At 53.6% G+C, this 25,536-nt stretch overlaps 1 protein-coding gene across 2 annotated transcripts; it reads left to right on the top strand.

Moving 5' to 3' along the window:
• Positions 1–4,991: 4,991 nt before the first annotated feature.
• On the top strand, positions 4,992–25,076 carry FAM83A (family with sequence similarity 83 member A; the record flags this gene model as incomplete). Of its 2 annotated transcripts, XM_079722589.1 has the most annotated exons (4): positions 4,992–5,471; positions 13,811–13,978; positions 15,586–15,710; positions 24,475–25,076. In XM_079722589.1, 4 exons carry the CDS (start codon positions 4,992–4,994, stop codon positions 25,007–25,009), a joined length of 1,308 nt encoding a protein of 435 aa, XP_079578715.1. In that variant the 3' UTR covers positions 25,010–25,076. The 2 variants fall into 2 exon arrangements, with proteins under 2 accessions (XP_079578715.1, XP_079578716.1); XM_079722590.1 differs by lacking the exon at positions 13,811–13,978.
• Between the last annotated feature and the right edge of the window lie 460 nt (positions 25,077–25,536).

Here is a 25,536-nt window from a genome sequence, read left to right on the forward strand (position 1 = left end):
CCTTTTTGACTTTGCTCCACTCAAGGAATTAAATGCAGTGGGAGGTGGGGAAGTGCACCCATCACTAGTACAAGACTGACTGAGACAAGTTCTAGAAGCACCTTGGAGGCTCAGAGGAGAAGCAGTTAAGCCTGCTTAGGAATAGTCAGGAAAGGCTCCCTCCCATAGATGGGAATCGGGAGAGACCTCGAATGCAGAGAAGGATTTGAATAAATTGTGTTGGGGGAAGCAAGGACTTCCAGCTGAGGGGGCGGGCTGAGCAAAGGCAGGGGACGGGACCTCCTACATGGGCGAGGCCCAGTCATTCCACTAGTCATGCCCCGGGCCCTAGGCCAGGGTTCCTCAGTCTTAGCACTATTGACATTTGGGGCCAGAGAGTTCTTTATGGTGGGGGCTGTCCTGTGCATTGCAGGGTGCAGCAGCATCCCTGGCTTATGCCCACTTGATGCCAGTGGCTTCATCACCCCTCCAAGCTGTGACAACCAACAATGTCTCCAGACACTGCCATCCCCCCCTAGATGGGCAAAATCGCCCCCTGTTGAGAACCATGGCCCTAGATAAATGGAATTCTCAGGAAGCCCCAAACACCACTCATTTGCTAACAGGAGACTGGCTTCTCATTCTTTACCTCATTGTCAGTGTCCTCATGAGTCAGAGAGACTCTACACTTCAGGTCACAGGATGGAGGAAGGGAAGTAAGTTGTCCATAATCCACAGTGCCTGGAATCAAAGGCGCTTTGATAAGGGTTTCCCAGCGTATGACAATGTGACTCAACAGCTGGCCAGACTTCCTGGTCCAGAAGCACAATCCCAGGGGAGAAATTTGTTATTTCAGCCAACAGACCCAGCAGGAATGATGACATTTCACGTGGCTGGGGCTGCAGAGGGGAGGGCCAACGCTGATGACAATCACCGGCCAGCTGTGTGACTTTGAGGACAGTCACTTTCCCTTTCTGGGCAACAGTTTTCTCATCAGTACATCTTGGATGTACTGCAAGCCCTTGGAGGGCTTGCAGTACATCCAAGATTCCTTCTAGGTGAGAACTTCTCTTTGAGCCCCATAGAGAGCAGTGAGGGGATGGTTCCCAGCTCATAGGGAAGAAGTTCTATGATCAACTAGTAACGCCTGCCAGGAGTGCAGGAACGGGGACAAAGATGGGACAGCACACATAGAGTGCATTTGCTGTCTGTTCTAAAGGATATGATGGAGTCCCTGGGGTCTGCGTAAGGGCAGGGAGCTGGGGACAGGAGAAGCAGGGCTCTTCTTCCTCCAGCAGCTTGAGGGGAAAGTTCCACTCAAAGTCTTTAAAAAAAAAAAAAGATAGCTACTGTGCAAGTAGACTAGTGAAAATGGCCCCCACAGGCCACGGAGACCTGCCTCTGTCTCAGAGGAACCTCCCATCATTTATTCATCTACCAAAGAGAATCAGGCCCAGGTGAAAGATGAACCCCAGAACATCTACCCACTTCTGTCCTTCTCCCATACACACTTTCTGGAACCGATAAGAGGATCTGGATTGTTCTGAGAGTGGAAAGGGACGGGGGGAAGGAAGGGAGAGTGAAGCCTGGCACAGTGGAAAGTGCAGTGGCTTTGGAGGGACTGTGTCGGGCTCTGCCACTTACTAGCTGGGCAAGTTACTCAAGTTCTCTGAAACTTGCTTACCTCATCTGTGAAATGAAGCCTGATCCTCCACGTGTCCCTTAGCTCAGAGAGACAGCATGCAGGGAGGACTCGATGACGGCCAAGTGAAGGAGAGGTCAGGCTGCAATGTTCATACAGATCACAGACACGCAGGGCCCCAAAGGCTAGGCTCAAGACTTGGTACTCAACGTGCCAGGCAACTGAGGGTCATCGACAGCTTCTGAGCCTTGGAGTGAACCAGCACAAATCCATGGATTATTATCCCCTCACCAGACTGGGGACTGGATTGGATGACACAGATTGGAGAGTGGGCTGAGGACCCAGAGGAGATGGAGAGGAGGGAAGGTCCAAGGAGAACGTGGGCAAGAAGTGAAGTCAGGGCTTCCCTGGTGGCGCAGTGGTTGAGAGTCCGCCTGCCGATGCAGGGGACACGGGTTCGTGCCCCGGTCTGGGAGGATCCCACATGCCGCGGAGCGGCTTGGCCCATGAGCCATGGCCATTGAGCCTGCGTGTCCGGAGCCTGTGCTCCGCAACGGGAGAGGCCACAACAGTGAGAGGCCCACATACCGCAAAAAAAAAAAAAAAAAAAAAAAAAAAAAAAAAAAAAAAAAAAAAAAGAAGTGAAGTCAATCTGCACAAGCAGGGAGCTGGCAGAAGGGATGGGGCGCGGAGCCAGGGGCACCGAAGACAGAGAGGGTATTAGCTTTGTCCCCATCAAGGCTCCAGGCCCTGTGGAAGGACATAAAGTGGAATAAGGGGAGGAGTGCCCGAGGTCTTGAATTAGATTCCTTCTATATCCTTCAAAAGAGAAGAAATCCCTTTTAAATCCCCTTTCTCTTTCTTGGACTGTGCGTTTAAAAACACCGCTCTACTTCCAGACAGCCTCCCTCCACTGCCTTCGTGGGGTTACAGATGCTTATATATAGCACTGTCCTCCAAAGCGTAGATAGATGTGCCGCAGAGAGGCATCTGGCTCTTACCACGTGCCAGCTGTTTGAAGACCACTCAATCCTAGCTTCCTGCCATAATTCTCATAGCGGATATGGTCAGGGCCCCGCTCTTACCTCGTTAGCTTGTCCTATGTGCCTGCGACCTCTGCCTGCAGGCTTTCTCGGGCTCCAGGGCCGTGCTTGGAGAGCCCACAGAACCGGCCAGTAGGGCTGGGGAACTAATGCAGCCCCAGAAGCAGCCCTGGACCAACGATCAGTGGGGGCTGGTAGATAGATTCTGCAGTTTTCTCAGCCTTGGGGTAGGAAAAAAACTGAGATGTATTCTATACCATCTCCTGGAGGTCCCCGGCAGGACCGGAGCCCAGACGTTCCCACAGAGGTTCATAAATCCCAGACGCCCACAATGGTGACACGCTCCTGAACACACCCTGCCCCGAGCAGCTTCCTCCCCTTCCTGTCTCACTCGTCTGCTCCCCTACCAGAGCACCTTGAGATCACCTCCCAGTTAGCTACTTGTACTCCTAGTCTCAGAGTCTGTTTCTGGAAGAACCCAATCAAAGGCAGTCAGTGTAAGCAGCTTTTGGCAGGAAAGAGCTCTCTGCAGGAGGCCCCTTTGTCTTGTCACTAACCTCAAACCAGGCGCCCCATGCTCCACTCACCTCCGGCCCTAGCACACCTTTCAAATCTTTTGATCACACAACACCTTGTCTAATCTGTTGGTTCTTTCCATAGATCAAATCAGAAACGAAGGGCTTCCCTGGTGGTGCAGTGGTTAAGAATCTGCCTGCCAATGCAGGGGACACAGGTTCGAGCCCTGGTCCGGGAGGATCCCACATGCCACGGAGCAAATAAGCCCGTGTGTCACGACTACTGAAGCCGGCACACCTAGAGCCCGTGCTCCGCAACAAGAGAAGCCATTGCAATGAGAAGTCTGTGCACCGCAACGAAGAGTAGCCTCCACTCGCCGCAACTGGAGAAAGCCCACGCGCAGCAACAAAGACCCAACGCAGCCAAAAATAAAAAAAAATAAAATAAATTTATAAAAAAAAAAAAAGAAGAAATGAAGAATAAGTAATCAGCAGATGACCAGATCTCTTCCCTAGCTTTTCTTTCAGCAATCTCACGAACAAACTGTGTGAACAAGATAGCACCTAAAGAAGAATCACCAGAAGCCGACAAGCCTGCACACAAGCCTGCACACAGTGAGGGATGGTGGCGACTCTGACCCCCTATCTCAATGATTAACTGAGATTACTTCCCTTTTTCCCTTTACAAACTTCATGGCTGAGCAGAATTTTGGGAGGTGGGTTTTGGGGAACATTGGGTCCACCATTTCCCCAGATTGCCAGCATTCTGATTAAAGGCAGCTTTCCTTTTCACCAACTTTTGTCTCTCTCTGGAATATTGTTTTTTGAGCGTCAAGCAGTCAGACCTGATTCAGTAACATCAAGACTCTCGGTTTTGCGTTCCATTGACATGGAATTGACCATGCCCTGATCTGGAAAGAAAATGTGGCTTCTCCCTTAGCAGTTCATCTACTTCAAACACGCCTGCCGCCACCTGCCCCACCAGCACCGAGACAGACTGATCCCGTCGGTCCGTGGGCCCGGACACAGCCGAAGATTCTTCCCCAGATAGTATTCCAAGCAGCCGCCGCTTCCAACAGATCAGCGCTGGCCCCAGAAATGGAACCTCTCTGGGGGTTCTGTTCAAGCTTGACCACTGCAAACACAATAAGGGAAGAGAGGTGGGAAAGAAGGCTTTTCCAGAGAACGGGGAGGGCTGGGAACTTGGCGTGTTACCAAGGGAAAGGAGCAGTGCCCGGTGGACAGCTCTGCCTGGCGGGCATCCAGCTTCCCTCCTCACATGGGGACAGGACGGATGGCAGATCTCAGGGGCCCATCAGGGAAACTGTCTTTGAACCAATTGGCATCTGAAATGAGGAGCACAGGAGGGGACCTGAGGCACAGCCCAGCGGTGACGGTGCTGGGAGAGGCTGCTTGCTTTGTAAATGGGGCCTGAGGGTCTCGGGAGGATTGCACAACAAGCTGGAAAGCCGGCTCACCTCGGCTGCTGGGAGGAGAAGAAGTCTCCCAGGGCTTGAGTGTGCCCAGGCGTGATAGAGCCAGCCCTCCTGGCCCGCGGGCAGGGCGGGTGTCACTCAGAGATAAACCAACCCCTGGCAGTGGGTGATGATCGCTGTGAAGCATTGCTCAGGAGAGGAGGATTACCTTGGAGCAGGTAATCCTGGATGCTGGCTGCACAGCAGCGCTAGGAGTGGGTGCTTTCCAGACGTGCTGTGAGCCCCGCTCCTCCTGGGTGGTGTGGCCCGCTTGCCCCTGACATCAGGAAGAGCTCAGGTGCCAGCTGCCTCCCCCACGACCGAGGGACAGGGCAGCATGAGCTGGGCAAGGCACATGGGCAAGATCCAGAAACGCCTGGAAGATGTCAAGAGCCAGTGGGTCCGGCCAGCCAGGGCTGACTTCAGTGACAATGAGAGTGCCCGGCTGGCCACAGATGCCCTCTTAGATGGGGGTCCCGAGGCCTACCGGCGGGTGCTCAGCCAGGAAGGCGAGGTGGACTTCTTGTCCTCGGTGGAGGCCCAGTACATCCAGGCCCAGGCCAAGGAGCCCCACTCTGCCCCGGAGCCCCCAGGAGGGGCCGCGGCAGGTTCCAAGGGACTCGATTCCTGCTCCGTGGCCTCAAGTACCTACTTCCCTGTGGCCTCAGAGGGCAGCGAGCCGGCCTTGCTGCACACCTGGGCCTCAGCCGAGAAGCCCTACCTGAAGGAAAAGTCCAGCGTCACCGTGTACTTCCAGACGGACAAGCACAACAACATCAGGGGCCTCATCCACCGCTGCATCGCCCGGACCAGCCAGGTAGCGATGGCGGAGTCTGCGTCTCCTTGGCCGTGGGGTGGGGGGACTGGGGGAGGAGAGGAGAGGCGGGTGCGTCCTGCTCTAAGGGATGGAGTCCCGGCGACTGGAGCTTAGGATGGAACCAGGGATGTTACTCTCTGCCTTGCCCTAGATCACTGACTTCCTGATCCCATTTGTCACAGTCTGGGTCCCGGCCACCAACACCCATCACTGGAACTCTGGCAGTAGCTTCCCATCTGACCCTCCTGTTCCATCTTGATCCCGACCACGTGGTCTCCAAGCTGCTGTAGACACTTTTTCTATACTTCAAATTTAACTTGGTCCCTTCGCTGCTTAGAGCCTTCAGTGGCTCCCCGTTGCCCCCAGTGGGACCAGCCGACTCCGTAGCATGGCTCACGGCCCCTCCAGCTCCCCTTCCACCTCCTGGCCCTCAATCCTGAGTGACCTGCAGATTCTCAGACACATCAGGTTCTGTCTTGAGGCCTCTGCACATGCTGTTCCCTCTGCCTGGAGCCCCCTCACCTTCCCTGCTTTTCCCTTAACACCTACTCCTTCTTAGGACCCAGCTCTGAAGCCCCGTTCTCAGGAAGCCTTTCCTGAGTTCCCCAGGCTAGGCGAGGTGCCTCACTTCTGTGTTTCTGAATCAAGGGGCCGCTCCACTGGGACACAAACTTGCCCCGTTTCCTCTCAGGCTCGGCTTAGACCTGTCTGCCCACAAATTCAGTGCAGCGCTTGAATCCAACCTGTGGTCAGGCAGAGGACAGAGGAGACAGCAGAGGTTTCTCCCTCCCCAGAGTGTTTACGTTTTAATAAGTGACTTTAGAAGAAGAAAAATCCTTCAAGGCCAGAGCTTAGCTGGCAGAATTTCAGGCACCAGGACCGGCATTTGGCCGGGAGTTCTCCCAATGCTCCTGGAACTGCAGGTCCACAGGGGCTGCCTGCTCCCCTGGGGAATGGGGGCGGGGGGAGACTCCAGATCATTCTACCCAGGTGCACAAAATGACTATTCAGCACAGGGGTATGGGTGCTCCTCCACTCTCCTGAAGCTGCAGGGGCAGGGGTGAGAGTGGACTCCAAGAAAAGGACTTTGTCATCTGTAAAGAGTCTCTCTCATCACTAAAATTATTTATTTTGTTACATTTAAAAGAATTCAGGGGCTTCCCTGGTGGCGCGGTGGTTGAGAGTCCGCCTGCCGATGCAGGGGATGCGGGTTCGCGCCCCGGTCCGGGAAGATCCCACATGCCGCAGAGCGGCTGGGCCCCTGAGCCATGGCCACTGAGCCTGCGCGTCCGGAGCCTGTGCTCCGCAACGGGAGAGGCCACAGCAGTGAGAGGCCCGCGTACCGCAAAAAAAAAATAATAATAATAATATTAATAATTCAAACATGAACAAACTGATATTTAAGCTCATTTTCTGCTGAGATCCCACTCTCATGAAAGAATCCCCTCCCATGTCTAATAGTGTGTGTAATCTCATGGCTCCAGAAGAAGCCACCAGGAGGGGGGAAGCTGTGCTCAAACGGGGACGGAGGGAGTGGAGCTCTGGAGAATAAAATAGAAGGTGACAAGGGGTGGAGTACTGGCTTTTCACGCTGCTGGGCTACTTTAGAGCAGCATTTCATGCTTCCTTGGCAAGGCAGCCTCAGGAACTGACAGGTGGGCTCAGGCAGGCAGCCAGGAGCGCCCGCACTGCCTGGGGCAGGCTGCACAAAGCAGGGCAAGTCCCTTGACCTCCCCAGGCCCCAGATCCCACACTGGACTAAGGGGTCCCTTCCAGCTCCCAGGGCTTGTTCCTAAGTGTGCTACCTCTGGTCTCTGCTGGAGTTCAGTGCTTGCCTGAGGGGGGTGACCAATGGAGTTGGCGAAATTCTCAACCACAGCTGCGGCTCAAAGGGTGAGTGAGACTCCCTGGAGAGAAGCCAGGTTGAGGCTTGTGAAACATCATCCCCTGGCTGAGTGCTTCCCCTTCCCCCTACCCCACCTAGAGAGGCTTCTCTCTGTTCACCTCTGTGGCCTTGAGGCCTGCTGCTGCCCTTTGCTTTATCAACACAGTATGTTACAAATTTAGGACAACACTTAAAGATCAGAAGATTTCACCTGAAAGTAAGAATTTCCAGCTCCTCTTAGCAAGTCGGAAGACCTGGCTCTGTTGGCGCTGAGTTGAGGTGACCTCTTTGGGTGGATCACCTTTGCCGCAGTCCCCACCACTCCCTCTTGTCCCAGGCCATGATGAACTTCACCCATCTCGTTACCTGTCAGACTCCTGTAGGCAGTTTGCAATACCGCTCCCATACACAACACACACACACACACACACACACACACACAGAGGGCTCAGGAGTGACCAGTGACCTGTTCCCACAGAGATGCCAGAGGGGGCTGGATCCCCAGCCACAGGCTGTAGATGGAAGTAGGCTGTGTCCACACAGAGGGAGGAGGACAGGGGGTTTGTTTCTCCCTCTCCTGTGGCTTCAGCCCCCTCGAGAAGAGAAGAGAGGGGCACAAACGGAGCCAGCCTGCTGGGTGTTTCCCGAAGCAGCTTCTGCTCCCTGAGGAGCAGGCGTTCTCCCTCTTTCCCTTCACGCTCTCATTCCTTGACTCCACAAAGCCGAAGTCATTGGTCAGGCCCAGGATGGCAGAGCAGAACAAGAGGCCTCCCTCCCTCCAGCCACCTGCCCTTGGGGGAGAGGTGGGAAGAGAGGGGACACTGGTGGATGGCAGTGCTGGGCTTGAGCAACGCTTCGTGCCGGGAAGCAGAGGGGAGGGTGACTAAGGCAGGCGTCACAGAAGCGGTGGCCTCTGAGGTGAGTCTCAACAGCTGAGTAAGAGTTTGCTGGGCAGAGAGGGGAGGTAAAGGAATTCCAGGTCTAGGGTGTGTCAGATGCAGACGTCAAGAGGAGCGAGAGGTCTGGATGACCTGGAGGTAGAGAGACGTGGAAAGGACTGTCAGTGAGGAAGAGGTTTTCACTCACAGTGTCCTAGAAGCAGGAGGCACCACACACCGTGCAGGGCCACACGGGGAGCACCAGGGTCCATCAGGAGGCAGGAGCCAGGGGAACACACAGGCACGAGCCTTTACTGTGGTTTTGCAGGAAAGGCAAGGCAGGGCCAGGTGAACAGTTTAGGATTGGCTAGTTTGAATAATTCTAGCAGGCTCTGGGCCACATATGGTCCCTGGTTGTCCCATAGCTGGCACTGGGGTGATTTAGGATGGGCAGGGAAATACTGTCTGGATGCTGGAGAGTCCGATAAAGGAGGCTTGGGACATGGCTCTGGATTGCTCGGTTAGCATATCAGAGGCTGCGCCTAGTCGAAGTGCTTGTTTTCTCTAGTAATCAGTTGGCGCTGGGATGTCAAAGTGTCATAAAATACAGAAAACAAAAAACATGAATTATCCATCCTCCAAGTCTGGTCCAGGATCTCTGAGAGTTCCAAAACCCTTCCAATGGGTCTGGGAGGTCCTGCCCTTTCTAAGCACTTATCTGTGTGAGGCCGGATTATCTTTATACATCTCCTTCCCAACAACACATCACAACACGCTGCTACAGAAGCCGATGTGAGAACCAGCTGTCTCCTGGTAAGCCAGATACCACAGAGAGTTGCAAAACTGTAAAATAATGCCATTCTGCTCACTCCATTTTGCTGTTGTTTTGGAAAGTATAGTTATTTTTGCTTTAACATTGTTATTTATGTTAACATGGAATGGGCTTAATATTGTTTCAAGTAAGGAATATTAGTTATTTTAAAATAACTAATCAACATTAAGAATTTTCTCAGTTTGTCTCTAATTTGACAAGTCTCGGTAGTTATAATCCACATAAACCAAAGCTCTTTGGAATCCTCAGGAAGTTTTAAGAGTGTAAAGGGGTCCCAGGACCAGAACGTTGGAGAACGTGAGCTGGCAAGGCCCCTGGCCCTGCTCGACCCTCTCTCCGTCTCCCTTCCACTGCAGAGAGAAGAATCTATTCAGTTCTCTGGGGGGGTGGGGGGAGAGTGGGGCGAGCATGCAGAGGACCAAGGGGGCCGCTGCGAGAAGGCCCCAAAGAGGCTCCCCCACCCCTAGGCGTCAAGGACCACCTTTTCAGGCCGAGCCCCTGCCCTGGGAGCAGCTGAACAAGGGACAAGGGTGGAGGGACGCGACACAGCAAGAAATCTGAGCAGGAGCTGCACAATCCCGCCCCCACCCCTACTGCGCCCCCAGGGAGCTGATGTGCAGGTCTGCCCCATGCCTGACAACTGGGACTCCAGGGCCTCGAACACCACCAGGGTCCCCAGGACGAGGTCTCCGGCTGTTCCCCCAACAAGGGCCGCCGAGGGACGGGCAGACCTGGGAGAGAGCGGTCCAGCCTGCCAGGCCCGTGGGGCCTCTGGGCAACGGGGTGCCTCTACCCAGCCCAGGTCCCGTCTAGGTCCCGCCAGAGTAGGGTGGGACGGCCCCCAAGGGCCAGCAGAGGCGCTCCCTGCCCCCCCACCCCGGCCTCCTCCTGGGATCTGTGATTGGCCTGTCTCCCTTCCCACGGGAGTTCCCTAGAGGAAGCCCCCTCCCGCTCTGGGAGCCGCGGCTCAGCGCTGGCATATTGTCACTGCTCCAGATTGGCGGTGAGGGAGGGGACCACCAGGCACGCCCAGAGGCGACACAAACAGGTGGGAACAGGTGGTTGCAGGGGGATGGTCCTCTCACTGCTGCCTTTTTGAGGGCTGTTGGCCCCCTCGCACTGGGGTCAGCAGATAGGTGATGGGGGAGGGTCCACCTGGGCCCCCTTCTCTTCTGTCCACATTCTCTTTGAGTTCTGCTCTGGGGTCCCCCAACCCTCCCAGGGCTCGACTCTCCCTCCTTGGCCCATCCTGACCCACGAGCAAAGGAGAGACAGGCTGTATCTGATGTAAGCAGAGCTCACAGCCCTTCTCTTAGGCCTGCGGTAGGCTGCAGTTGGGAGCATGGCTCTGGGTTGGGGTCTGGGGCATCTCCTCGCATTCCAGCTTTTGGAAAGTGACTTAACATCTCTGCACTCCTGGCTCTTCACCCGGGAAGCCAGGGTAACGGTGTTGTGAAGGTTACAGGGGACGGACGAACGGCTGAGAGTAGGTGCTCAAGAAAGAGTTGCTGCTGTTATTACTCATCCACCAAAAGCAAGCTCAAAAAGAGAGCATCAGGGCTTCCTTGGTGGCGCAGTGGTTGGGAGTCCGCCTGCCGATGCAGGGGACACGGGTTCGTGCCCCGGTCCGGGAAGATCCCACATGCTGCGGAGCGGCTGGGCCCGTGAGCCATTTCCGCTGAGCCTGCGCATCCGGAGCCTGTGCTCTGCAACGGGAGAGGCCACAACAGTGAGAGGCCCGCGTACCGCAAAAAAAAAAAAGGGAGGATCAGCACATAGGAGAGAAAGAGGGAAGAGTAGCAATCGAAGCACAAACTGGGCCATGGGGTGCTAAGTCCCCCCAACAACTGGCCCCAACATGCTTGGTGGTCCCACCGGGACCCAAATCCTCTTTCCCCTCCTGCCCCCTGCCCTTCCCAAAGCAGCAGGATTTCCAGCCCATGAGGAACTCACATCTGCCGGGCAGGTAGTGAGGGATTCTCAGCCAGGATTTGAGGTCTCCGCAGGATGACCCCTGTCTGTGGGTATCACCCTAGTGGACCAGCAGCCCCATGGCTGGGCCCCGCCATCTCACTGAAACTCCAGATTCTCAGAGCCCGCCGGCCAGGCAGCGCTCCCAGGCCAACTTCCTTCCTTAGCACGGGAAGTACCTCCTTCCCGTTCTCAGCCAACCCCACACCTCGGGGCTGGGCCGTCTGATTGGCCCTAACAAGAACCCTACTCTGTTTCTTTTTTATGCCCATAGTGGTGTGGGCACTAATTTTAACCCTCTCCCGTAACCTGACTTAAAACAACATTCTCTCATGGTGTTATTCTAACATTATCCACACTTGCTCAAGAATAATGCATATAAAAATCACAATCATATTTTAACGACACACTTTACTTTTGCATATGCTTCCGTTTATACTACCTGGGCTTACAGTTAGACCCAACTTACATGACAGTTAATGCTCTTCTATCGTGCAGTGTTTTTTTTTTTTTTTTTTTTTGCGGTACGCGGGCCTCTCACTGTTGTGGCCTCTCCCGTTGTGGAGCACAGGCTCCGGACGCGCAGGCCCAGCGGCCATGGCTCATGGGCCCAGCCGCTCTGCAGCATGTGGGATCTTCCCGGACCGGGGCATGAACCCGTGTCCCCTGCATCGGCAGGTGGATTCTTAACCACTGCACCAGCAGGGAAGTCCTATAGTTTCTATGTGACCATTATAATAATCATTTTTACTGGCTGCCTAATAATCCACTTCTCAACACACCACAATTTAGGTACTAAGAAGGACTTTTGACTGAGTGACAAAGAGTTCTAGGTCTGTTCCATTTCACTGTGTGGGAGCCTTTCCCACAGCACCAAGCAATTCTTGGACATCAGCTGGGTGTCCTACAACTCAATTCACGCCAATCGCAAGCAAGCAATCGATTGTCACCTGTGCTTCTGACCAACTAGCGACAGATTAGAGATTCCAACGACCCCTCCTTGGGTTTGATCAATTTGCTAGAGTGGCTGAGAGCAGAGAAACATTTTCCTTAATAGAGTACCGGCTTATTATAAAAGGATATAACTCAGGAACAGCCAGAGGGAAGAGATGCATAGTGCATCTCTCAGTGCACCAATCTCCCTAAACCCTCACGTGTCCAACAACGAGATGCTTTCTGAACCCTCTCCTTTTGGGTGTTTATGGAGCTTCATTACATAGGCATGATTGATCAAATCATTGGCCATTGGTGACTGATTAACCTCCAGCTCCTCCCTTCTCCACCAGGGGCTGTGGGGTTAGACTAAAAGTTCCAACCCACTGATCACAAGGTTGGTCCTCCTGGCAAAGAGCTCCTGCATCCTTAAGTGCCAATGCCCTTAGGTCTGAAAGTCGCCTCATTAACATAACAAAAGACCCCTTTATTGCTCTCAGCTCTCATCACGTTGGAAATTCCCAGGGTATTAGGAGCTCTGTGCCAGAAACTGATATGAAGACCAAATATACATTTCTTATTATAAGTCACAACATCACAGACAGTAACCCCAAAAGCTTAAGAAGAGGACCATGCGTTGACATCCTCAGTGGACAAGTCAAGCATAGGATTGGCTTCAGGGGTACCTGAAATCAGATGTTGAAAGGATGCTGCTGAGCATCTGTCTCCACCTCTTAGCCCTGGTTTCTCCAGATCTGGCTTTGCTTTCAGGCAGGCTGTCCCCACATGGGGCAAGATGGCTGCCAGCAGCTGTAGTTTATAATCTACTAGCTAAGCAATCCCAGTAGAAGGAATGCCTCCTTTCCCCAGGAGTCCCAGCAAAAGTCCTGGGCTGACTCCCATGAGGATAACATGTCATGTGACCACCCTTGGGCCAATTCCTGTGGCCAGTGGTCTGGCTTCAGTGTGCCTCCCCCGCACCCAATCCAGGGCACGGCAGTAAGCCCACCCAAAGCACATGGATGGTGGAGCAGAGGTAATTCCTTCAAGTGAGCTTGGGGGAGTTCCCTGGCGGTCCGGTGGTTAGAACTGGGCGCCTCCGCTGCAGGGGGCCTGGGGTCTATCCCTGGCTGGGGAACTAAGATCCCACAAGTCGCACGGTGTGGCCAAAAATAAAATAAAGTGAGCTCGGGGTGCTGTTGGCAGGAAGGAGGGGTGCCTGGTAGGCAGGAACACATACGTCTCTCCCCGTTGTTGGCTACCTAGGGCCCCCCACCCCCCAAGTTTCTGCTAAGATGGAGGATGCAGTACCTGCTGGCTGAGCAGGACTCCCTTCTCCATCCCACTGGGGCAGCTCACTCTAGTCTAGTTTATATCCCCTGGGGTCTCCACAGGGATTTTGTTTGAGGCGAGGATTCCACGGCTTAAAAACATTTGAAAGCCAGTGGCCCTAGAGTGCCTTAAAGCTCCAAATGGCTGAGAACCTGTGACTTTAAATCTGTCCCTCTCCTGTGACCCTGCCAGGCCGCCTCCCCTTGGCCTCATCTCCCCCCACCCCGCCTCCTCTTTTTGCTCATCTCCCCTTCCTCCTCGGCACTCTCCACGCCAGCAGTGGGTGGAGAGGCCAGAGGACCTGTGGTGGGGCTGGAGAGGTGACGTCAGGCCCCGCACGGCAGCTCTGCGCCCCTCCTTGAGTCCTGCCCTGTCAGACCCTCCCCGCTCCAGCGCAGCAGCAAAGGGAACAGCTCTCCCAGGCCAGCTGGGGCTGAGGGGGTTTGGCTGCAAGAAGTCAGCACCTGGCCCTGACTCTCTGGGGTCCGACCCCTCTGCCCTGGCCCAGGTCCTGGCCATCCTGATGGATGTGTTCACGGACGTGGAGATCTTCTGTGACATCCTAGAGGCGGCCAACAAGCGCGGGGTGTTCGTCTGTGTGCTCCTGGACCAGGGAGGCGTGAAGCTCTTCCGGGAGATGTGTGACAAAGCCCAGATCTCTGACAGTCACCTCAAGGTAGGGTCCCGTGACAGTGTAAAAGGTATTTTGTGTTGGGATAGAATAGGCTACGCATGCCCCCATCTCAATGGCTTAACATAACACACGTTCCTTTCTTGCTCAAGGTCCCGTCCAGACGGCCCTCCCTCACCTTGTAGCTGCACCATAAGGAATACACGGCCCCCGAGACATGGTGACAGGGAGAGAGAGGGAGGGAGGATTCCGAGGGATGTTTTTAGGACCTGGCCTGGAAGAGATTTCCATCATTCCCACTCATAGCCCTTTGACCTCACACAGCTCCACTGGGGCCTGGGAAGGATAAAGGGGCCCGACCTCTGCCTTTTCTCCTCTCAGCTGAGGAGACCCAGTGGATGCACTTCCGGGGCAGGGAGACATCCAGGACCCGTGTGATGCATCTTTAGGACTCCATGGCCCCAACAGGATGCTGACCCTCTTGGACTTAACCAAACTCCTCACTTCCTTCTTCCCGCAAGGAGAAGGGAAACCCAGAGATGAGGGTTCATTTAGTCACGGCAAATTTGCGGCAGCTAATTCAAGCTCTAACATGAAACCGCCCACAGCTTTCACAAGCAGACCCAGCTCAACAGCTGACAGGTGGTTTCCTTGGTGACTGCCCCCCAGCTCAGGCAGGTCAGCCTCAGGAGACCCCAACCTGCCCGCCTTCCTCCTTCCCTTCCCCTCCACACTGACCGGGATGCAGCCGAGTCCAGGCACCTCCGGTCGCCACAGGCCTCAGGTCCCCCGACTGCTGGGTCTGCTTGACGTAACGTGGATCACACGGCCTCAGCATGAGGCCATCGAAACAGGTCCAGAGAGTCAGTGCAGGCCTTGTCCTCATGGCCCACACCCGCTGCACCAAGGGACAGTGGGACATGGCCCTGCTCCCGCCACCCCCAGAGCTTGTGGAGAGGCTGGAAGGAGTGGTTGGAGGCGCTGGGCATCCCCTTCCCAGAGCCCGCCCAGCTACCAGCGGGCATTCCCGGCAACAGGAGCGTCCCGCCGGCCTCTGACAGCCCCCTGCCTCACCTGCCTTGCATTTCTTCAGCTTCCAGGGGTGCCGGCTTGAGGGCTGGAGCAGCGGGTGCCACTGGGGAGGAAAGGGACAAACAGGGCCACAAGTTGGGCTGTGGCCACACCTTTTCTTACAGCAATCTAGGGTCCATTGAGGTCTCCACAAAGCCGCCCCTCTGATTGCACTGGGCCTTCCCTCTGACCAGCCTGGAGTCAGGGACTCATGTCACTAAAGCCACTTACAGGGTGAGGCTGGGCTTGCCAGACCTCTGTGGGTGACGGGAGCCCGGACTGAGGGCTCTGTGGACACCAGGCCCTCATCTTCCTTCTATTTTCTGCTTTGTTTGAGTTCTACCATCTCCCCTTTCTTTTCCTTTCTTCTTCTTTTTTCCCCCCCCCTTACTCAAATAATGTCAGGACATTGAAGAAAATTTAGAAAATGCAGCCAAGGAAAACATAACAATGGCCCACAATCTCAGCAACTAGCAATAACCTGTTTACTCTTGGCGAGCATCCTTCCAGATGTTTTCTTAGGCAAGTGCGTATCTCTGGGTACGCAATTAGCGCGGACACCTTGACTTCCCTTGCCACAGAACGTTGCCATCCAGAGCGTGGAAGGAGAGGTGTACTGCGCCAAATCAGGCAGGAAGTTCGCTGGCCAAATCCAGGACAAGTTCATCATCTCCGACTGGAGATACGTCCTGTGCGGATCGTACAGGTGAGCGCTGCGCTTCACCTTCTGTCGGGGCTTTGCGGAGGCCGAGGCCCACACGCCCACCAGCAACCCCCTGGGGGAGCTGGGGACTCATCATATACACGAGGCTGGAGGCAGGACCAGCCTGGGCGAAAGGGGAAAATCTGGGCCCTTCCTGGGAGGACTTCGGGGTAGGGAGACACTTCCGAGTGCCTTGGTTTCCCTTTACGTGGCAATAGGACATAAAATCCTGTCTCCCTCCTCAGATCTCTCAGGTGTGATTCTAAAGCCATGCGATTTGTTTGGTTGTGTATGGGGGCCCCATTTTATTTTTAAAATGTTTGGTTATTTTAATATAGTGAATGTATTGAGATGTAATTCACATGTCAGATACTTCACCCATTTAAAGTGTGCAATTCTTTTTAGCATCACTTTTCTCATCCGTAAAATGGGGATAACAATACTTCCCCTTGCAGACTATTGTTAAGACTCAATGAGATAAAATTTGCAAAGTGTAGTGTAGCTCCCAGCACACAGTAGGTGCTCAATAAGTGGTTGCTATCAGCCAGCCAAAGCCCCAAGGGAAGGGACATGGAATAGGCAAGACTTGAAAGGGTGTGGGCTGAGAAGACGCTGGTCGAGAAGGGCTGCCCAGCAGAGCAGGCCTGGGCGACGCCACATTGGCTGGGGGAGAGGGTGTGTGGGCCCTGAGAAGACTGGAGAGCACCGAGACGGCCCTCCACTCACTTCAGAATTGCCAGGGCTTGCTGAGCTGTCACCATGTCCTAGGTAAGATGACAAGCGTCACCCTCTGTGGCCCCTGACCACCAGCTTCCTGGCCCCTCCTCCTCTTCCCTGTCAGAAGTGTCTCCAAATTTCATGGGACCTCAGGCTGGCGCTAGGGACCGGAAGTGGCAGCAGCCCAGCCTAGAAGCCAGATAAGCTGAGTTCAGTTCCCAGCTCTGCAGCTTCCTGGCTGTGTGACCTCAGGCAAGTCACTGCACCTCTCTGTTCCTTCATTCACTTACCAGCTATGTAGAGACCTAGTAGATACAGACCAGGCCTGCTGCAGGCATGGAACAGGATGGGGCTCCCTCCTGCAGCTCCGCTCAAACTAGGCGGGTAACCGATAACAAACCCAGGGGAGGGAAGGGGGCCCGGGACGGCGCCAGGGTGCCCCTCTCTGGCTCCCCATCTCCACCTCTTCCTGAGCCTGTCCTCCTCAGCTGTGCGAAGGGCCTGTGGCCTCCACCTCACAGGCTGCAGTAGAGGAAACTGGGAGGCACTGGCCCTCTGCGAGGGGAAGAGCTGAGGTTTTACAGCTAGTGTGCAGGGAGGGGGCCCGGGGACGAGGCAGCCCGGAGGGGACACCTCCAGTGTCCTGGGGTCACTGAGTCCACGTCTGTTTCCACCCACAGCCTCTCCCCTCATCCTCTGCCCCATCCGGGGGCCCCTGTGGAAAACGGAGCCCCCCTGCTTCTGATTCTCAGGCCCTGTCTCCAGCCCTTGGTTGTTTGTAAGAGGCTGAGGTGGGGCTTAGCTCCCCTCCCCAAGCGGCCAAAGCCACCTTATCAGCCTTTGGTTCTGTCCCTAGAGAGGGACAAAGGCCTCTGGGCAGCAAGCAAATAAAGCTCAGGGCGGGAGCTCAGCCTAAAACCCTACATCAGGCCTCCGACCTTGACCTCTGACCTTGACCAAGCACCACTAGACCGAGTTCACCACCTGGAGGGGAAGGGTGAGGTCTGGGCCTGGGCAGTTGTCCCAGACCCAGGAGCCAAGCCTGGAGGGAGGGGGTCAATCAAAGCAGAGGAATTCTCGCACTCTTTTTTATTAGGTGAAATTCACGTTAACATAAATTAACCATTTAAAATGTACAATTCAGGGCTTCCCTGGTGGCGCGGTGGTTGAGAGTCCGCCTGCCGATGCAGGGGACACGGGTTTGTGCCCCGGTCCGGGAAGATCCCACATGCTGCACAGCGGCTGGGCCCATGAGCCATGGCCGCTGAGCCTGCGCGTCCGGAGCCTGTGCTCCACAACGGGAGAGGCCACAACAGTGAGAGGCCCACATACCACAAAAAGAAAAAAAAAAAAACAACAAAAAATAAAATGTACAATTCAGAGGCATGTAGTACATTCACAGTGTGTGCAACCATCACCACTATCTAGTTCCAAAACACTTTCATTGCCCCCCAAAGAAACAATGCACCCATTGTACGGGGAGGAAGAACTCTTTTCTTTTTCGGCTACACAGCTTCTGGGACCTTAGTTCCCTGACCAGGGATCGAACCCGTGCTCCCTGAAGTGGAAGTGCAGTGGTCCCGTGCCACCACTGGACCACCAGGGAAGTCCCAGGAAACACTTTTTTCTAATACCTTTCTCAGTTCTCTGGCTGGGCCCCTGTAAAATGGACTGGCGAGAGACAGATTAACAGGAGAAAAGCAAACAAATCTATTTAGTCCAAGTTTTACGTGACACAGGAGCCTTCAAAAGGAAATGAAGACCCAAAGAAATGGTTAAACCTGAGTGTTGTTTTTTTTTTCTGCGGTACGCGGGCCTCTCACTGCTGTGGCCTCTCCCATTGTGGAGCACAGGCTCCGGACGCACAGGCTCAGCGGCCATGGCTCACGGGCCCAGCCGCTCCGCGGCATGTGGGACCTTCCCGGACCGGGGCACGAACCCGTGTCCCCTGCATCGGCAGGTGGACTCTCAACCACTGCGCCACCAGGGAAGCCCCAACCTGAGTGTTTTTATATGAGGTTGGATGAAGAACGGACAGTCACGGAAAAACGTGATAGGACGAAAGGAAAGAGCTAAGGGTAGTTACTGGGGGAAACAGAGCAAGGGCGGTCCATTCGGATCCCTCTGAGTCTCCCTGCCCTTGGAGAATAAGGATGCTCCTTTCCTCTGGGTACAGGGAGGGCATCTCTCACATGAGGGCCTTGTGACTGGCTTCAGGGAGAAGAGGGAGGTCAGAGAGTCCTTCCTGCACCTGCTTCTCAAATTCCTTCAGCTCAAAAGAACGTCTTTTGTCAGAGCGGCATACACAGACGTGGGGATGACACATCCACAGCCCCTCCACCACGAAGCGGTCACTTCCCCTTCCCCATCTTTGAGCAGCCAGTTGTGTGACTGGCAAGTGGCTTATCTAGCCATTAAAAAGATTTCCATACATTTGAAAGGGACAGAGAAAGAAATTCTGAACGGAGGTGAAGCGGGGGGAGAAGCTTCTCCTCTTATTTTCAATAAGGAGAATGAACTCTCTCAGTTTTCATCTGTATTTGCCCTTTGAGCTCACCATGCAGGGGTGGCCTTGCCCTTGGAAGGGGAGAAGGAAGCATAACCACCTTGCTGAGCTTTGTGCCAGGCCCTGGGCCAGGTGCCATCAGACCTGTAGTAAGGATTTAATCTTCGTGACTTTTTTTTTTTTTTTTTTTTTTTTTTTTTTTTTTTTGCCTTGCCGCACGGCATGGGGGATCTTAGCTCCCCAACTGGGGAGCAAACCCATGCCCCCTGCAGTGGAAGTGCAGAGTCCTAACCACTGGACCGCCAGGGAAGTCCCTTAATCCTCGTGACATTTGGAGGGAGGCATTGTTCTTCTAACTGACAGACGGCAACCGAGGCACAGAGAGGGTAGGTGACTGGGTCGGGGTCACAGCTTCCTTGACTAGGATCTCCAGCTCATTAGCGCCTGCTGAGGCCAGGTCGGGCTTGATACGGGAGGTGCCAGGAGGAAGGTGGCAGTGGGCTTGAAGACATGCCGGGCCATTCCTGGGAACTGTGGAGAATCCAGCTTCTGGAGGGAGGGCAGGACGACTATAATGTTTTTGCTCTCAACATTCAAAGGTCATCTGTTTGCCAGCCTTTCAGAGGATCCTTTTCCCTGGGACCCTTAGAGCTGTTTCCAGTAAAAACAAAAAATCCATCAGAAAAGCCTTCACCCCATCCTTTCAGTCCACCTGTCCCTGGGCCCCCCCTCTGGTTGCACACAGTTCTCCCAAACTGAAGGGCTCTGTCCGCTTCTCCGGCTGAGCTGCGGGGGTGGGAGTGGGGCGGGTGTGCGTTCCAACATCTCAGCTCTTGTTGAGGGTCTCACCCAGCGCAGGTGCTGTGCCACGTGCTGGGGACACAGAGCTCCTCTCTCTCGTCAAGAAATGTAGATGAATGACCACAGGGCGTGGTATGGTGTGTGCTCTAAGATCAGCATGAGCTGAGAAAGTGCTCTGGGGTCAGCCAGGAGGGAGCTCCCACTTCAGCTGGCAGGTCCAGGAGGTTGGATTGAGGCTTGGAGGACGAAGAAGATTGGGGCGGGGGTGAGGTGCAGAATCAGGCAGCTGCAACAGCATGAGTGACAGCATGGTATCAGCATGGCCTTCCAACCGGCTCCTGAGTCCACTCCTGCCCTGACCCCTGCTGCCACCCTGGGCTTTACCAGGAACAGAAAGATTTTTAAACACAAACAAGATCAAATCACTTCCATCCTTAAAATCCTTCCATGCATGTCATTGCTCCTGGAGGGGAAAAAAAATCCACCTTCTTACCGCGGCCTCTGTCTTAGCAGGAATCTTCTTCCCCTCCTCTGTGCTGCAGCCACACTGGCCTCCTCCCAGGCTTTTCATGCCTCAGGGTCTTTACGCTCCCATTTATTCCCTTTGCTGGACAGCTCAATCCTGTTGTCTTTACCTTGCTAACTCATCTTGCCGGAGGCAGCTTCCAGGTCATTCCCTAGAGACCTTTTCTGTGAACCTGTTTAGCCAAGATTTAAGAAAGATGATGTCGGGGCCTGGGCTGGGTCTGTTTTCTTTTCTATTGCTTCCTGGCAGGAAGTTCAGTTAATACAGTGCTGGTATGTTTATTCATGACCATAAATATTTGTTGAATGAATGGATGTTCATGTTAGGTCCTGGCCATCCAGTATGGCTAGAGGAATACAGCTTTTGAAACTGTGCATCCCTGTCTATGAAACTGATTTAGTGGATGATCCCCAGAATTCTTCAAAAATGAAATAGGATAGAACAAAAATAATCAGAGCACACTGAGGTAAAGGATGTTCTGGAGATTGTTGTGAGGTTATGTACGTCTCTGTGTATGTGAGTAGGTTACAGTGTATCAGTAAAATGTATTTCTCCAAGAATAGCCAAGATGAGTCTGAAGAAAAACAGGCAGAGCGGACTTGCCCTTCCAGATGGAGCTGTAGTAACCAAGACAATGTGGCACTGGGCGAAGGACACACACACAGTGACAAATGGAACAGAACAGAAAGCCCAGACACAGACTCCCACATGACAGGGCATGTCAGAGCAGTGGGGAAAGGTGAAACCGGAAAAAAAAATTCTCCATGTGAAAAGTTGGATCCTACTTCACACATACACACGCACACATGCGGTGCACACACACAAAATCACCTCCTAATAGATTAAAAGAACTTAAATGTCAAAAACAAATTTTAAGACTCTTAGTAGGAAATATAGACGAATGTCTTTTAAACCTTAGGATAAGGATTCGGTGTCTTAACAGAGCCCCCCCTCTGTGTTAAACAGAACACAAAAAAGCATTCACTATAAAAGATTGCTAAATCTGACTGTATTACAGTTAAGAACCCCCTGGTTCCCTCAAGGACAGCTCAAAGGATGTGAAAAGTCAAACTACAAAAACCGGGAGCAGGTTTGCATGATGCCCTGACAAGATTAGAGTCAAGAATCACAATGAACTCCCACAAACCACAAGAGAAACAGCACAATGGAAGTGTGGGCGGCGGGGGTGGTGGTGGTGTGAGGGCAGGCTTTTCACGGGGAGGAAACACACGAAAAGATGTTCAGCATGCTCAGTGATCAGGAAAATGCAAATCAAGGCTAGAATGAGGTAACCATTTTATACCTATTCAGCAAAAAAAAATTGGGTTGGCCAAAAAGTTCATTTAGGTTTTTCCATAGCATCTTACAGAAAAACCTGAACAAACTTTTTGGCCAGCCAGTGAGAAGCCTGACAGTACAAATAGTGCATTTACAAATTTCTACACTGCTGATGGGATTGCAAATCCGTACAGTGACTTTGGAAAGAGTATGGCATTTTCTCTAAAACAACATTCACCTAGCTTTATCCAGCAATTCCACTCCTAGGTGTACTTCCAAGAGAAACGGGTCCACAGGACAGTAGAAGACAGGTATAAGAGTGTTCACAGCAGCACTGGTCACAACAGAAGAACCATGGAAACAACCCAAATGCCTATCAATGAGAGAATGTATGAATAAACCATGATATAGCCCCCAGTGGAATATCATACAACAGTCAAAGACAAGAGAAGTACAGCAACAAGAGATAACATAGATAAACTGCGATGTTTAAGTGAAAAAAAATCCCCAAAGATTAATCCCCAAAGATATATGTTAAAAACAACTAAAACAGAAATATTTACAGTTGTTCCTCCGCATCTGTGGGGGATTGGTTCTAGTATCCCCACAGATACCAAAATCTGAGGATGCTCAAGTGCCTTATATAAAATGGTGTAGTATTTGCATATAACTTACCCATATCCTCCTGAATACTTTAAATCATCTCTAGATTACTTATAATACCTAATACGATGTAAATACTATGTAAATAGTTGCCAATGGGGCAAATTCAAGTCTTGCCTTTTGAAACTTTCTGGAAAAATTTTTTCTGAGTATTTTCCGTCTGTGGTTGGTTGAATCGTCAGATGCAGAACTCGAGTACATGGAGGGCTGACGGTACTTTCAAGAGTATAGAAAACTTTTACTATGGAAAAAGGAAAGTATGGGAACCATGGCACAGGATTCTGGGTGATGATTTCCTCTATTTGGGGGAAACTGGATGGGTTCCTAGGAGGGACCATGTGATTAGATGCTGGTTATTGTCAAAATGCTTTTTATTTTAGGTGATGGGTTCATAGGTGCTTATTAGATTATTTAAAATAACTAAGTAAAGGGATTTCCCTGGCGGTCCAGTGGTTAGGACTCGGCACTTTCACTGCCAAGAGCCCAGGTTCAATCCCTGGCCGGGGAACTAAGATCCCACAAGCCGCTTGGCGTGGCCCAAAAATAAAATAAAGCTGCAGAAATGTAAATGAGCCATTAATAGATCAATGATGAGAGTGGTTCTTGAGCCAAAAATTATGATTAAATCAACTATCTGTACTTAAGGGCTAAAAAAACCAATAAAAATAAAATGTAATTCTTACCATGGGTGGTGATAAAAGAAAGTGTAAAAGCTAGAGCACAGGATGAATGGTCATGTGGGGTGTAGAGGAGGGAAACCCATGAGCAGTGAGCAGGGTCAGGGGATGGCACTCAGGTGGTGCAGGGATACACAAGGGGCACAGGGGCACAGAGGGTGCATGGGGGCCTGAAACGCTGCCAGGGCACCTTTGGACCTGCCTTTTTTTTTGGGGGGGGGGCCATGTGGTGGGAGGGATCCTAGTTTCCTGACCAAGGATCGAACCCGTGACCCTTGGAGTGGAAGTGCAGAGTGTCTCAACCACTGGACCGCCAGGGAAGTCCCCTAGACCTGCTTTGTTAAGAAAGCATGCAGTTGCTTGTTCTAATCTAGCTTGATTCCAAAGAACACAGGGTGATTGATTTCTTCGTGTAGCCAAGAGTCTGGCTGTCCCAGAGTTTGCTGCCTTCCCCGTCACCTGGTTGGCCAGAGGCACGGCATCAGCTGCTCACCTCTCTGGGTGCGTGGGTGGCTCCTGGGCAGGAGGTGAGGTTTAAACAAAGCCTCGCTGTTCTTCCCAGGATTGCTCTGGCCTTGCGTGGGCCCTGCCCTGCCTCACAGAGCAGGGGACTCCAGAAGCTGGGCCCGCCTTTTGGTGGCAAGACATGCGGGCTGGGGGCTGGGGACTGGGGGCTGGAGGCTGAGACTCTTGGTTGGGTCCTTTCTGTCCCCCACAGTGACCCTGTCCCCCTCTGACCATGCTGTCCCCATTGCTCCCCACGCCTAGGTCCACAGTATTAGGGACCCAGGAATCTCTCAAATGATGTTCTTGGTGGGTCTTCTGTGCTGCCACCAGGCTTTTTTGCAGGGAGTGGAGTGATGAGGGGAGTTTCCCATCAGAGATAGAAAGGAATCTGTTTAAATTAGGGAATCATAAAAGGTAACACACAAATACCTTGAACATTTTGTTTCCATTTAAAATGTGTAAATGGAGGGAAGGCCAAGGCCTCTGCTTGAGGGCGGCCTCCCGTGGGTGTCTGGGCAAGCGCACTGATGCGGCTTCTTTCCCATCCTGTGGGCTCACCCCTGTGCTCTCCTTTCCATCCCCCAAAGAGCACAGGATTCTCCCTCCCACTCGCACCCCTTTCGGCCCATTTGCCTGAAAACTGGGCTACACCCTTCAGCTTTTCATGGAAATACAGCACTTCCTTCCAAGGAGCAGCCCCAGACTGCTAACCTATTTGGTTAGAAGAGGCAGGTGTCACACCTGTCACAGGTGGAGCCGCTAAGGCCCCAGCAGCTGGTGACTCACATCAGCACAGAACTGGGGACACTGGCACTCGGCCCCTTTGTGCCTCCACAGGGATCTTCTAAGGGGCCATAACCTGAGCACCAGGAGGGAACACTGACCGGAGGCCCGGATTCACTCTGCATCTTAACTACTCCCCTGCGAACATTTGCTGGTCTCTGAGCTTCAGTCCTCCCGTCTGTGGGAGGGGATAACCAGGGTTTGGGCCTGGGTGGAAGGAGCGGTGGGCACGCGTCAGTGACCGTCCGGGAGCAGGGTGCCCGAGGCCTCCCCGTCCCCGCCCCTCACTCTCTCTCCTCTCGCCTCCAGCTTCACCTGGCTCTGTGGGCACGTGCACAGGAACATCCTCTCCAAGTTCACGGGCCAGGCGGTGGAGCTGTTCGACGAGGAGTTCCGCCACCTCTACGCCTCCTCCAAGCCCGTGATGGGCCTCAGGTCGCCCAGGCCGGCCGCACCCCTCCAGCCCAGAGCAGCCCCCGGGCCCCGAGCCGGCCGCCGCAGCGGCAGTAGCTGCTCCACCAGCGACCACGCGTCCTCCAACCCCTTCAGCAGCCAGTCGACAGGCAGCAACCCCCAGAACCGGAGTCTGTCCATGTCCTCGGGGCCCGGCAGCCCCCTGGCCCCAAACCCACCTCTGGCCCCCAGGTTCCAGCCCTATCATGGCCCTTGGGGGGCCCTGACCTTACAGGCCCGCTTCTCCCCGAGGCCCCACGATGGCCTGTCTGCTCTCTACAGCAACCTCAACGGCTACAGACCTATGCGGCTGCAGGTCGAGCAGCTTGGCCTGGTGCCCAGGGTGGCCCACACCCGGAGGCCCTTTCTACAGGCCTCCCCGAATTTCTGAAGGGTCCCTTCCTCCAGCTGACCTCCCCAGGGCCAAAGCTGGGCATTCTTGGATTTTCTGGCTCAAGGACCCCACTTTAACCAGTGGCCCTTTGAACTAAAGGCACTTGGACGAAACCGTGACCTGTGTTTGAATGTTCCCAGGCCTCAGACCGTTCGCTTGCTGACCCCCACACTTCCCTGGGTTCCCCTCTCTAGTACGGCCTATGCAGCACATTCCAGAAGTTTCCAGGGAGGTGGGGGGCAGGGAGCTAGAGGACAAAATCATGAAAATAGAGCCCCTTTCTCCAAAGAGCAGCCAGTGCTTTCGTATTAACATTTTCCGAATCTCTGTAATGTGAGGCGGGGCTGATGCAGCCCAAGTTTTACATATGGGTAAACTGAGGCGCTGAGAGGCAGGGGGTGGGTGTGACCCAGGTACTCCTGTGCCCCAGTGCCCAGGGGTGGTCTGCTCCCCAGAGATTCTGGAGAGACAGATTCAGGAGAAAGTATGGGGACATTCTAGATGTTTCTGGGAGGGGAGGGAAA

Source organism: Hyperoodon ampullatus, assembly GCF_949752795.1.
Source record: "Hyperoodon ampullatus genome assembly, chromosome: 17".
NCBI classification, from domain to species: domain Eukaryota; kingdom Metazoa; phylum Chordata; class Mammalia; order Artiodactyla; family Ziphiidae; genus Hyperoodon; species Hyperoodon ampullatus.